This window comes from Hypomesus nipponensis, chromosome 5 (genome assembly GCF_054491055.1).
Source record: "Hypomesus nipponensis isolate SF chromosome 5, ASM5449105v1, whole genome shotgun sequence".
In the NCBI taxonomy this organism is placed as follows: Eukaryota; Metazoa; Chordata; class Actinopteri; order Osmeriformes; family Osmeridae; genus Hypomesus; species Hypomesus nipponensis.
Window position 1 is genome coordinate 6507501 of NC_140365.1, and position 12984 is coordinate 6520484.

At 49.0% G+C, this 12984-nt stretch overlaps 1 protein-coding gene across 1 annotated transcript in view; it reads left to right on the forward strand.

The window, feature by feature from the left end:
• Positions 1–5813, forward strand: part of LOC146288170 (gap junction delta-2 protein-like) — a 13062-nt gene extending 7249 nt beyond the window's left edge. The window contains exon 2 of the mRNA XM_084698743.1: positions 3969–5813. Coding sequence (XP_084554869.1) covers positions 3969–4824 — 856 coding nt within the window. The 3' untranslated portion in view covers positions 4825–5813. The remainder of the gene's footprint in view (positions 1–3968) is intronic.
• Positions 5814–12984: the final 7171 nt, after the last annotated feature.

Here is a 12984-nt window from a genome sequence, read left to right on the forward strand (position 1 = left end):
TAACCCGACTGTTTTCATCTCCCCAGTTGGTAAATCACAACAATTTCGTTCAATAGCCGGTCTTTCTTCCATCGGCCCAGTAGTGCAAAGCCCAGCCTTAAGATACAGCTCTGGTCTATGACATCATCCCTCCGAACAAAGATGGAGACTTAATTATCTGCAAGGACAGTAATCAGACATGCAGTTTAGCTGGAGGAGCAGCTTAAGACTCCCGACTGCTGCTGGATGGCTGGTGGGCAGGCTGGCTCACACAGCGCCGGAGCTCTCCTCTGTCAGAGAACAGGACAGGCTGTTCCTTGGAGGATTCGGCGCTGTAGTTTCCCATTCTCATGAAAGCTATATGATGAACCCGAGTTCCCCTCATTTCAAATGACACACGGGGCCCATGGCTGATACCCTCGGACAGTGGAACTGACGGCGAGGCGATTGGATCAAACCCTCTCACTCAAGATTGGCTGCTTGAGGGCGGTGAGTGGATTATGAAAGGCGAGACGGACTGATGTTGGACATGGTCGTTCTCAAGCTGCTTTTAATGTGACGGATGTTGGGGGGGGGGGGGGCAGCTTCGATGCGGTGCTGCAGAGATGTGGTGAACTGCTGTAGACCCCCTCCCCCCCCCCTTTTGAGCAGCAGTGTACCGCGCTCAATCGATGGCCTTGTGTACTGTACACCACTGAACCCTACTCAAATAGGAGAGGATGTCTTAATGATAGTCGGGAGTACTTTTTGATCATCTGCAGTGGACATTGAGGATTCTGCTGATGAGGGCTGGGGGGGGGGGGGGGGGGGGTTCTCCTGTGTTCATCGGTACTAATGTATGGATGCCTCTCTCTGCAGGGCTTAAAACACTGATGTTTGCAGACGACCTTCTTCCCCTGCTTTCTGCTGACGCAGCAATCTACTCCATGCTGATTATCTTGTTACACGGCAGAATAACACACAGACACATGCGCGCACACACACACACGCACACATGCGCGCACACACAAACACACACTCTGCAACACTCCAAACTTGTATGCGGTGTCTAAAAGCTTCATTTCACAGCAGCTCCTAGATATCTCCCGTCACTGCAGCAAAGCGACCGGCACTGCTGTACCACACACGCTCAGTCCAACATTGCAGTCAAGGCAACCCTGCAACTCCTGCAGAAACTGTTTGCCATAAAACACAACAACACAGAGAACAGCAAATCAACACACGGGTTCTTACACGGAGAACTGTTTGGTCTGAAATTGTCTACTCCTTCTACGGCCTGTGCAACCAGTGCACTAAGGTAACATTGATTCCTCAGTAAGTCTCTCCAGCAGGTGTTTGTACAGTCATTACTATCCATCATGCTGACAGGAGACTGCACCAGGAGGCCTGCAGATACATATCTGCATAACTGAAGACGTGTGGCACCTGACAGCTCTGAGACACAGCCTCCCTCACAAGCGGAGACACATACGAGCGGATGGTTGCTCCTGTTGCACGTTCAATACATTGACGGCAGCTGTTGCAGTGGTATAGATTCTCCCAGTTCAAAGCCAAAAGAGGGGATAATGAGGAGCTATCTTATTGGTTTGGCTTTTCTTGTGTTTTGAACTGCAGACAAATGATTTCTTATCAACCATTGTCTGTAAAACGGCCTCCTCTTCCGAAAGTCTCACCCACACTTGTCATCAAACAATGGAGGACAAAACGCAGACTCTACATGAGAGAACCTCTCCATGGGTTTTGATGTGTGAATGTGTGTGCCTGCACACGTGTATATGTTTGTGAGCAAAAATATACACATGAGTGGGAGTGAGTTGCTATGCCATATATTTACAGTAACCTAAATGCCGAAAACGTTTAACGGAAGGCGCACAGATCTCCTTTGTTGTTTTTCCAAGCATTCTGGGAGGCAGTGTAGCGTTCCTACCCTGAGCTGCCTAGCTCTCTCACCATCACACTCGTTTGTATTTTATTTATTTGATTCTCCTTTTTTTCTATCTCTCCTCTCGCGCGCACACACACACACACACACAGTCTCTACTAGATACACATGTGAGGCCCAGGTGGTGAGAGAACAGTCCTGCAGCGGCTGGCAGCTCTATTTTGAGTCTCAACCCCAGTAACACATGTTCTGCCCTGTATGCCACTACACACACTGAGAAGATTCAGATCCTCCACCTACAGCGTCACCCTCCTTCAGAACACAGCTGTCTCTTTCTCCTCTCTCTATTCATGCACAATTTCCTTTCTCCCTTTTTACTCCTCGCAAGCGTTCCCTCATCCCTTCACTTCCCCATCCCTCCATCCCATCTTCTTGCCTCCTCCTTTCCCTGAACCACCCCACTGACTGGTTCAGAAGGTGGTTGCTGTGGTAACTGGCCAGGAGAATGGTTGTGGGGGAGGAGGGGCTAATTTTAAAGACACGTCAGGGTCTACTCTGACATGAAAAAATAGCAAGCGAGGGAGGGAGAAAGGGTGCGCAAGAGAGAGAGAGAGAGAGAGAGAGAGAGAGAGAGAGAGAGAGAGAGAGAGAGAGAGAGAGAGAGAGAGAGAAAGGGAGAGAGAGATATCATATCTAGAAATACCAATGGTTAAACTACCCTGGTCCTCTGGGAGGCTCTCTGCAGGCTAGTGGTCCAAATGAAGTGCACACACTCAATCAATGTCTCTTTGAACACTTTTTCCATCAGTCAAACCAATAACAACGGATAAATAATCAATGAAGAATAGAGGGGGTGGACCAACCCGCTAATAGGGAGTCTCTGAGCGCTGCTTATGTAGTTTGGTTTACATACCAATGCCAGCCATGCAGATTGCAGATTAGTATTCAGGATTGCATGTGGATTACATAGTCTATTCTATTTGATGCCATTTTTGGGACCGGTTTCATCATTCCCAACATATCCCCATTCTGCTTCTCACACCCCACCACAGCAGCCCAGAACATTCTGTTCCTTTCCTAATCCCTCACAGATGATTACTGCTTCTTCGGTCCAGTGTAAATACATGTTACAGGAGGTCTAATCCCGTGGCTGGCTGGAGGAGGTGCGCGACGCCTCTCTTCTGCCCACAGACAGAGCTGAGAGAGGGCTCGTCTTTGTGTTCCGTCTCCTGCAGCAGAATGAGGCTTGCTGCTGGCGTCACGGCAGACGGGGGACGGGGGGACCGGGGGACGGGGGGGCTACGCTCACAGCAACATGATGGATATTCATGCAGAGACCCTCGTGTTCATTGCCCGGCGATGACTGCGTCTCTCTGCCTCTCTCTCCCACTCTCAACCACCTTTTCTCTCTCTTTTTCTCTCCCTCTGTCAGGCCAGATTAGTCTTTTTATTTCCCTCTCGCTCGCTCTCTCTGCCTTTCTCTTTGTCTAAAACAGCACGCTCACAACCCCAAAACACCCCCCCAAAAAACAGGCGTCAGCCGACTGCGTGTGTGAATGGCTTTGATGTGCAGGGTTCTGTTCAACGTTGAGCCTGTCAGGGTGGAGGAGAGTGAAATCACCTCTTCCAAACCGCTGATGAGCGTTCCTGCTTCACCTGAACCCTCTCATGCGTGGCGAGCTCACGTGAGCGTGCTATTTAGAGCGCAACAACCCACCCCTCCTGTACACGGCTACGGCAGCAGCAGCAGCAGCAGCTGAGGAATAAACACACACACATACACACACACAGGTACCCACACATCTGAACAAATGTGTCCTTGGCGTGCAACCCCCTTTGTCTCATTGATTGGGTAGGGATTTGTTAAGCCTGTCTGTTATTGACAGAGATGCTTAAACAAACACACACAAACAAATGCCAAAGCCAACACGGAAAAATTATATCTGACTTTGTGCACACTAGGATGTTGCTTGATTTAGTGTGTAAAGAGTGTAAAAAGTATGATAACTGTAAAAAAATGACTGACTTCTGTTCTCTAATCAATGTTTTCTGTCTTGTTTTCCTCTTCCTTCCCCTCGATCTGCGTCCTCTCTCGCCCTCTCTGCAGGATCCTGCTGACAGTAGTAGTGATCTTCCGTATTTTGATAGTGGGTATAGTGGGGGAGAAAGTGTATGAGGACGAGCAGATCATGTTCATCTGCAACACCATGCAGCCCGGCTGCAACCAGGCCTGCTACGACAAGGCCTTCCCCATCTCACACATCCGATACTGGGTCTTCCAGATCATCCTGGTGTGCACGCCCAGCCTCTGCTTCATCACCTACTCCGTGCACCAGTCTGCCAAGCAGCGCGACCGCAGCTACTCCTTCCTGCATCCTTACATGGACCACCAAGGCCAGGGCCACCACGGACGAGGCGACCACCACGCCCGCAAGCTCCGCAACATCAACGGCATCCTGGTGCAGAACCCCGACAGCGGGAAGGAGGAGCAGGACTGCCTGGACATCAAGGACATCCCCAACGTGCCGCGAGGGCTCACACACGCCAAGAGCGCCAAGGTCCGGCGGCAGGAGGGCATCTCGCGCTTCTACGTCATCCAGGTGGTGTTCCGCAACGCGCTGGAGATCGGCTTCCTGGCGGGGCAGTACTTCCTGTACGGCTTCAACGTGCCGGGGATGTACGAGTGCGACCGCTACCCCTGCGTGAAGGAGGTGGAGTGCTACGTGTCCAGGCCCACGGAGAAGACGGTGTTCCTGGTGTTCATGTTCGCCGTCAGCGGCATCTGCGTGCTGCTCAACCTGGCCGAGCTCAACCACCTGGGCTGGAGGAAGATCAAGACGGCCATCCGCGGCGTGCAGGCCCGCAGGAAGTCCATCTGCGAGGTGCGCAAGAAGGACGTGTCGCACCTGTCTCAGGCCCCCAACCTGGGCAGGACCCAGTCCAGCGAGTCAGCCTATGTCTGACAGAGGCTCCACTGCATGGGAACTGACGGTGGGTGGGGGGGGAGGTCTGGACCTTGGACTCCCACCTCCACCCCGAGAGACTGGGTCGACCCTGCAACATTCATCAGGAGCCCAGAGAGACAATGGCTCATGTTAGTGCATTGGTGGACAGAGACGCTCCTCTGACTGAAAAGTACCTTTCTTGAGGAGAAAGGGTTGACATGTTGTGTTTATAGCTTACGCTGATGGGGGAGTTGTGTTCTGAATCCTAGGTGACACTAGGTGCCTTCCAAGACAACACAATGGAAAGGGGAAGATATAAGTTAATATTGAACACTGTAAGGATAGCTCTAATTAAGAATGACCTAAAGTATCTCATCCTTTGCCTTTGCTAGAGGTCAAAAGTAATCCCTTCATTTTTCCCATGTATGCGTGTGCATATATGAGTGCATTAGCGTGTGCGTGCATGCGCATGTGTGTTTCGGGGAGATCAGGTAGCGCTCGCGTGTGTCCCTGTTCTGCAAAGTCAGGTCATGGCTAGAGCTACACCTCATTTGAGTTGCCGAGGGACTTTCTTTGCCGTTTCTTTTTTCCTCCCCTGCAGACTTCCTTAGAGGGAGCCAAGTGCACCTCGTTTCAACCCCACTTAGAAACCCCTGAAAAAAATCAAAGAAAGACAAAAAAGATTACGATTATACCTCAGCACAAACTGCAACCCCTAATCCTATCCTTCCGGCACTAGCCCCTCTCCTCCCCTTCCTCCGTCAGCCCCCTGACTGACCTGTCCCTCAGCGCTCTGCATTCTTTAATAGGACTGAGTATAAAGCACTAAAGGAATGGATGGAATTCCAATAAGCTCTTCTTTTTCCATGAAACGGGAAACAGAATTACCCACTCACAAGATTTTCATGTATTACCACCGAGTTGTTTTCTTTATAATCAAATTTAGTGCCATATTTCCAAGTTACTGTACATAGTTGAAATGTAATAATTACATTAAGTCAGCTGTTTCCCCGTGAGATGTGGGTGATGAGTGGGGTGGGGAGATGGGGTGGGTGATGGGGATGTAAGTAGTAAGGTAAGGTGGGGTGGGTATTGGGGATATGGGTGGTGCTGGACATTATGATAGATTACCAGCTTTAAGAATATATCACATTAATGTGCTCTTTGTTAAGCTTTTGTTCTCTAATGGAAATTGTATGTTCCAAAAATGTGTTTTTTCCCCCCTATGGACTTGAAAAAGGCATGTTACTGAAGCATCAATAGAATGGGTAGATTGTGTCATGACATGTAATTTAAAAAAGAGACTGTTTCATTTATTTGCATCCCGCTCCTGTGACATGTATTATTCAGCATGCGTTAAGATGATATATGAGATATGAACATAGCACCCTGTTGTGGGGATATGGGGAGCCACCATTGGAAACGCTCCAGAACTGCAGCAATAATAATATCTAGCCTATGTGAAAAAACTATGAATAAATAAAGGATTATGAAAAGGTTGCGTGGTTTTTGCCAGCTGGTTATGTGTGAGTCATGATGGTTAGCCTGGAACCCAGGGTTAAATCACGAAGAAGCCACCAAATATACACAAAGCAGATTCATCAAGACAGTAGTTAACACTTCCTTAAAACCCTGTCAGAACAACATCACAAAGAGCGCATCCTCCAGCAGTCCACGGAGACTCCCACACAAACAGGTTCCAGCTTTGATCAGACCCAAACATTGACCCAAGCGCTAATCACAAATCACAGCCAAGGTGCTTTGATTCTGTCTTTCATCTCCTGCCCTTTGATGGAAGCTCCCAGTCTGCGACCCTGCTGCTGCAGGAAGCTGCTCTGAGTGTGCAGCCTGTTGACATTAGGCAGGGAGGACCCCACCGTGGAGCTGCCCACCCCAAGGTCGTCCGCCACTCCGCAGAGTACGCAGGTCAGAGGTCACAGACAGATAGCTGCTTGTTTATTTATAGCTGTCTAGCGCGCCGGCATAAACTAACCTGATTGGTTCGCGTCGCCTCCATGCACTGACAGGGACTGACGAGACCGTGTGTCTTAAACGCAGAGTCTGTCCCTGCAGTCCCCTGCAGATGATCTCATGAAACACACTGTGAGAATCGCACAATCCTACTGCTTTTAGCTGCACAGAGATTCAAACGCTGGTCTGGCATTCATTATTCAAGCAACCGCAATGATATAGCTCTGGGAGGTTAGCTCGCGTTATTGTGTATACTCAGGGTTTTCTGCTGATCCTGAATAATTCATATTTCACCCGTTCGGTCTGGATATGAGAGTTAGCAGCTGACCTGAATCCCTTTATAAAACATTATTAAAACATTGAGCTTTAACTGTAGTTGGTGTAATGTAGTGTAGTGGAGACTGTATATCCCTGACATGTTGTGTCCTTGTGGCTTGCCTTACAACTCCCAGCGTCAGTATTCAGCAGGAGCAATGGAGTTCAATCCATATAATGAAATAACATATCTATGAATATTCATTGGTAATATGAATCTTCTCCAGAGCCTTTGACATGACAAGGCGGTTGGGAATACGTACAGTAGTCATCCTAGATCTAATGGCATTAGTGATCAGTTCCTGACAGAAGGGGGGGTGGGGGGGGTGTTGGTGAGGCGGGAGGGGGCGTTAGTGGGGAGGGGCAGGGGGGGGGGGGCTGTGAACCTTTTAGCCGGATTAAACCTTTAGCCAGTTAAGCAAGACAGCATGCTTGTGACTGGGGGGACCCTGGGGGGACACTGAAGAAGGGCAGGGAAGCTGGGAGGAAGGTTGACAGGATAGGAGAGGGGCAGGAGGGGGGGCAGGCAGAGATATGACAGAAGAAAAGGTGAGGAGGAGGAGGAGGAGGAGCAGGAGGTTAGGGGGGGAGCAGGAGGTTAGGGGGGGAGCAGGAGATATGGAGGGTGTATGATGAAGTGGATGTCTAAAAGGATAAGTAACATACCGTCAACGTCAGTGAAATGTGGGCGCTTAAGGGTTGGGAACAACACGCGGTCTGTGTGCGTGTGCGAGAGTGTAAGCGACGCGCGCCGTAAATAACAGGATCATTACAAACCACAACCAACGACACACAGCGCGATCCAAGCCCAGACCAACAGAGTACAGTATCACAGTAGCTGCTTTGCGCCTGGCTGTCAGCAGGCTGGTTGCTGTGGTGACAGAGAGGCCAGTAACGATGTTAAGTACCACAGGGACTACTGTACAGAGGGACAGCATGACAGACACAATAGTGGTCCTCCGCGGAGGACATACTGCACAGCACAACCTCCACAGCATCCATGTCTACCTGTGTGCTCACAAGAGTACCAGTGTCATCCCCACATTTCCTTCGGCAGACAGCGATGAAACCGAACTCGTTAGAGAACAACTGACGCTGGCGTCCGAAGGGGCTGAGAGACACGATGAAGGCAGGTGACACTCTTCTCCTCTCCTCTCCTCTCCTCTCCTCTTCTCTCCTCTCTTCTTCTCTCCTCTCCTCTCCTCTCCTCTTCTCTCCTCTTCATATCTCCTTTCTTCTCCTCTCCTCTCCTCTCCTCTCCTCTCTTCATATCTCCTTTCTTCTTCTCTCCTCTCCTCTCCTCTCCTCTTCTTCTCCTCTCCTCTCCTCTCTTCATATCTCCTTTCTTCTTCTCTCCTCTCCTCTCCTTTCCTCTCCTCTCCTCTCCTCTTCTCTTCTCTCCTCTCCTCTCCTCTCCTCTCCTCTCCTCTTCTCTCCTCTTCTCTTCTCTTCTCTTCTCTTCTCTTCTCTTCTCTTCTCTTCTCTCCTCTCCTCTCCTCTTCTTCTCCTCTCCTCTCCTCTCTTCATATCTCCTTTCTTCTTCTCTCCTCTCCTCTCCTTTCCTCTCCTCTTCTCTCCTCTCCTCTCCTCTCCTCTCCTCTTCTCTCCTCTCCTCTCCTCTCCTCTCCTTTCCTCTCCTCTCCTCTCCTCTCCTCTTCTCTCCTCTCCTCTCCTCTTCTCTCCTCTCTTCTTCTCTCCTCTCCTCTCCTCTTCTCTCCTCTCCTCTCCTCTCCTCTCCTCTCCTCTCCTCTTCTCTCCTCTCTTCTTCTCTCCTCTCCTCTCTTCATATCTCCTTTCTTCTCCTCTCCTCTCCTCTTCTCTCCTCTCTTCTTCTCTCCTCTCTCTCTTGCACCTGGATCTCCACCAGGATACCGTACGGGGGTTTCTCTCTCCCTGGTCTCTCTAGCCAGACACAGTCATGTGGTTCAGGCTTGGATTTTTCACTGCTCACATTGACGAGGCCTTTTGTAACTGTACCGATCTGATAGCCTTCAAGGGGTAGCGGTGACTCAATGTACACAGAGAACAAACACATGATAGTTTACCTTAGCGGTCCATATTTCTGGCTTCCTCAAGCATTAAATCATGTAAGTCAATTATTTATCCTAGTGTGCAGTCACAGGAGTGGTTTGGGGCTTTGTGTGTTTACGCAGTTGAAAGAAGTGGAGGTAAATGAAACATGAGAGAAAGGGTCGGGAAGCAGTCTCGGCGGGGGGAGATGAGAACTTCGATTAGAATACATTTAATGAGGCAGCCCTCGACTTTCATCCATCAAAAGATCAATGCCGGCAGAGCAGATGACAAATGTGTAATCTATTTTCTGCGTCTGTAATCCAGTCATGCATCACAGACCATGGAATAACTCATTAAATCATTTTCGCCTTTGTTAACCCTTTTGAGTTGGATCGCAAAGACGTCCGCTGTGGTCCCAGCTTTCCGAGACGCGGGGACTGGAGCCACTCCGGCCTCGGTGTGTCTGTTCACCGATGAGAGAGAGCTTCCTTCCAAAGCTGCGTGCCAAGGCGGGGTTGGATGGGATGTGAAACAGGCTGACTGACACCACTGATGGGGCCTGATCCCCAGAGGAGCGAGGGGAGGGGGAGGGGGAGGAGTGGTGGGGAGGGAGGGAGGGAAACAAACAGATCTGGAGAAGAGGAAAGAAACAGCCAGAGTGCTGGAGGGGCAGGAAACAAAGCCGTAGAAGGGCTGATTACCTTGGCTTCACGTGTTCCCGTTCAGGATCCTCAGGAGCAGAAGCTGTGTTCACTACAGGTCAGGCTGACAGGAAGCACAATCACAATCCACCCATGAAGACGAGATGTTCTGTTTATCGTAGCCGTGTGCATGTGATCAAAAGGATTTCAGATATTTCTTTGAGACAGTCACATTTGGCGTGTATGCTCACATTGGAATGAGACAACTTCAGACTTAGAACACCTTTTCTTATGTTAGGAAAGCAACGACACACATGTCTACACCCAAAGACATGCGCAACAGAAGAATGCCATGACTTTATGGACTACACATAATTCAACATTTTGTACTATTGACGACGTATATCGATTGCCATCAAATCTAACGGAGCGTATTCATTCAAACATTTGGAAAGTGAAAAGCTGATTTAAACATGCAAAAAATCGAGCCATGAAAAGGATCAGTTATAAAACGAGCGATTCCTTGCCGCCTGATGGAGTGCATGGGCAGGCTCTGGTTGAATCCAGCTGAGGAACCATATGCTGGCTTCAGCTCAGATGATTTCCACTGAGGTAGATTGCTTAGGTAAGACCTTTATTAGCTCCTATGGGGCATAGCAGGTCACCCACTCATAGAATGATTTCCCACCACTGGCCCCATATAGTATAACCAAACAGAAGCAATGCTGTGGCCTTTTCGCTTCCCACCGTGACGCTAAACATTATAGTTCTCGCCTGATCCTTCCATGCTCGATTTGAACAAACAAGAGAGTTGTGGGTCTGCTTCCTGTGCTGTGCAGTGTGTGCACTGTGGAATTCATTGATTGCATTGACAGATTGGGGGATTCCACGGAAGCCTAAGTCAATGTCTCAGTGCAAATGAGTATGGTAATATTGTTTGTGTACTGATGGCTGCCGTCGGCCCTCCTGACGTGACTCAGATAGGCATCATGTGGATCATCACGCTGACCTATACTGATCCAAGCCCTTGTTCCTATGAGGCCGGGACTCTAATGAAGACACATCAAGCCTCGACTTCTGCCTTCCCGCATCCTATTAACAGTTTGACCTTGTCCCGGATGGATGGTCATGGTTGTCAGTTACACTTTGGACCATGACATGGTATCATTATCCAGACAGTGTGCTATTTAAAACGTGTAACATTTGAACTGTGTAACGGTGAAGTGCTCCTCCCGTTCCAAGCGAAAGCGGCGCTGTTCTCAACGGACGGGCACATCAGACAGCTTCTGCGCAGCTAGCAGGCTAATTGGACTATAAAGTCAGATGGAGATCGCATATAAATCATGTCATTAACATCTAGTGCGAGGAAAAGCGGAAACGACAAAGAGAGTAAGATGAGTATTACGCTGTGAAGAACAGTGAAGAAAGGATGAAGGAGAGCGGGAAAGCCCGAGGCTGAGGAAGGAGAAGTGGTAATGTACAGCTGGTGGGAGGGAGGGAGGGAGGGAGGGAGGGAGGGAGGGAGGGAGGGAGGGAGGGAGGGAGGGAGGGAGGGAGGGAGGGAGGGAGGGAGGGAGGGAGGGAGGAAGGAAGGAAGGAAGGAAGGAAGGAAGGAAGGAAGGAAGGAAGGAAGGAAGGAAGGAAGGAAGGAAGGAAGGAAGGAAGGAAGGAAGGAAGGAAGGAAGGAAGGAAGGAAGGAAGGAAGGAAGGAAGGAAGGAAGGAAGGAAGGAAGGAAGGAAGGAAAGAGGGAAACAGAGTTTTACAGAGAATGGCAGGAAGTGCCAGAGGTGGACTCTGACATTCATCACAGTGATGGGTCGGAGGAGGAAGGCTTGTCTTTGTCACATTGCCCCACACTGGAGCCTGACATTGCTGCCTTCATGTCAGGGACACAGGACCCATGCTGGCTGTGACAAACTGGAAGGAGCAGCTCATGCTTGTATTTCAATACAGAGACCCCATTTGGTCAGATACTGTATGCCGGTGGGACATCTGCAATGCTACTGTCTCCTTAAATCCAACTGGGGCCAGCTTTCAGTTTCGCCATCAATTTCTGTTACGCACAAAGTTCAGTTAAGGAGCTCAGCTCAGATAATACCATCATTTGTATCAATAGCTATAAAAGCACATTGATTGCTTCCTTCCTGCAGACCAAGAACATTAAGTCATTATTTCAGTTTACCTATCTCTCTGCTACTGCCGTGTCCAGTTTAATGATTATGTTCCCAAACACACACACACACACACACACACACTTCATATGGTCACTGTATAAGCTCTATAAAGAGCTGGTTCCGTATAATATGTAAAGCCTAACCTGCACAGAATGTCTTCGTTACTGAGAGAATACTGATGGACTACAACCATGAACATCCGACCAGCCATTTCTGCTGATCCCTTGTTTTTCAAATCTGTGTGGGTGTGCATTCTATTATCGAATGATACTAAGGTACCCTTATGCATTTAAGATATGAATATCATTTCACTGCTCCACTAAGCCAGGAGTTGAATGCACTCAAGCGGTATAAGCGGTTGAATACCTGATCTCTGTTATTAGACACTGAGGTGGCGTGTACCCCAGACAGCCAGTCCTGGCACGCTTCCTCCGGCTGGGTGGGAGTGTGGAGCAGATGCCCAGGGCTCCACTCCCCCGCATACACTCCATCTCCCAGGGCTGTGATTTAGAGCCAGAGGAAAGAGCCATTGGCAGGTTTAAAACACTCTGTTAACAGGCCAGCTCCCCAAGGCCACAGATAACATGGCCTGGCAGCTTTTCAATAAGACTCCTACTATGGCTATGCTCACAGATATCCAATAGGACTCCTTCTACACAGACTCACAGAGATAATAAGATGCATACTGCAGTGTTTTCAATGTGAAAACACTTCCGTTACAACATAAAGAATCTCAGAAACAAAAATGGTGTACTTTAATTGGATGGGGTGTTGCTTTATAACAATCCTACTTAGCATTGACTGAATGAAATGTGTTAAAACACTGGAAATGCTTATACCACGAACACTGAGTCTCTCAACTCACACCTAAACAAAGTTATGATTGGAAGATTCTAGACTCCTCACATAAGGTGCTGTTTCTACTCTCTTGTCATTGCCTAATTCAAGGCACATCTGTTGAGTTGTTTCCAGTCTGCTAGGGTCCAGGTGAATTACACTGTAAACACAAGACAAAAGCCCAATACATTAAGGTTTACAAGAAGAAAATATTTAACATGTCACT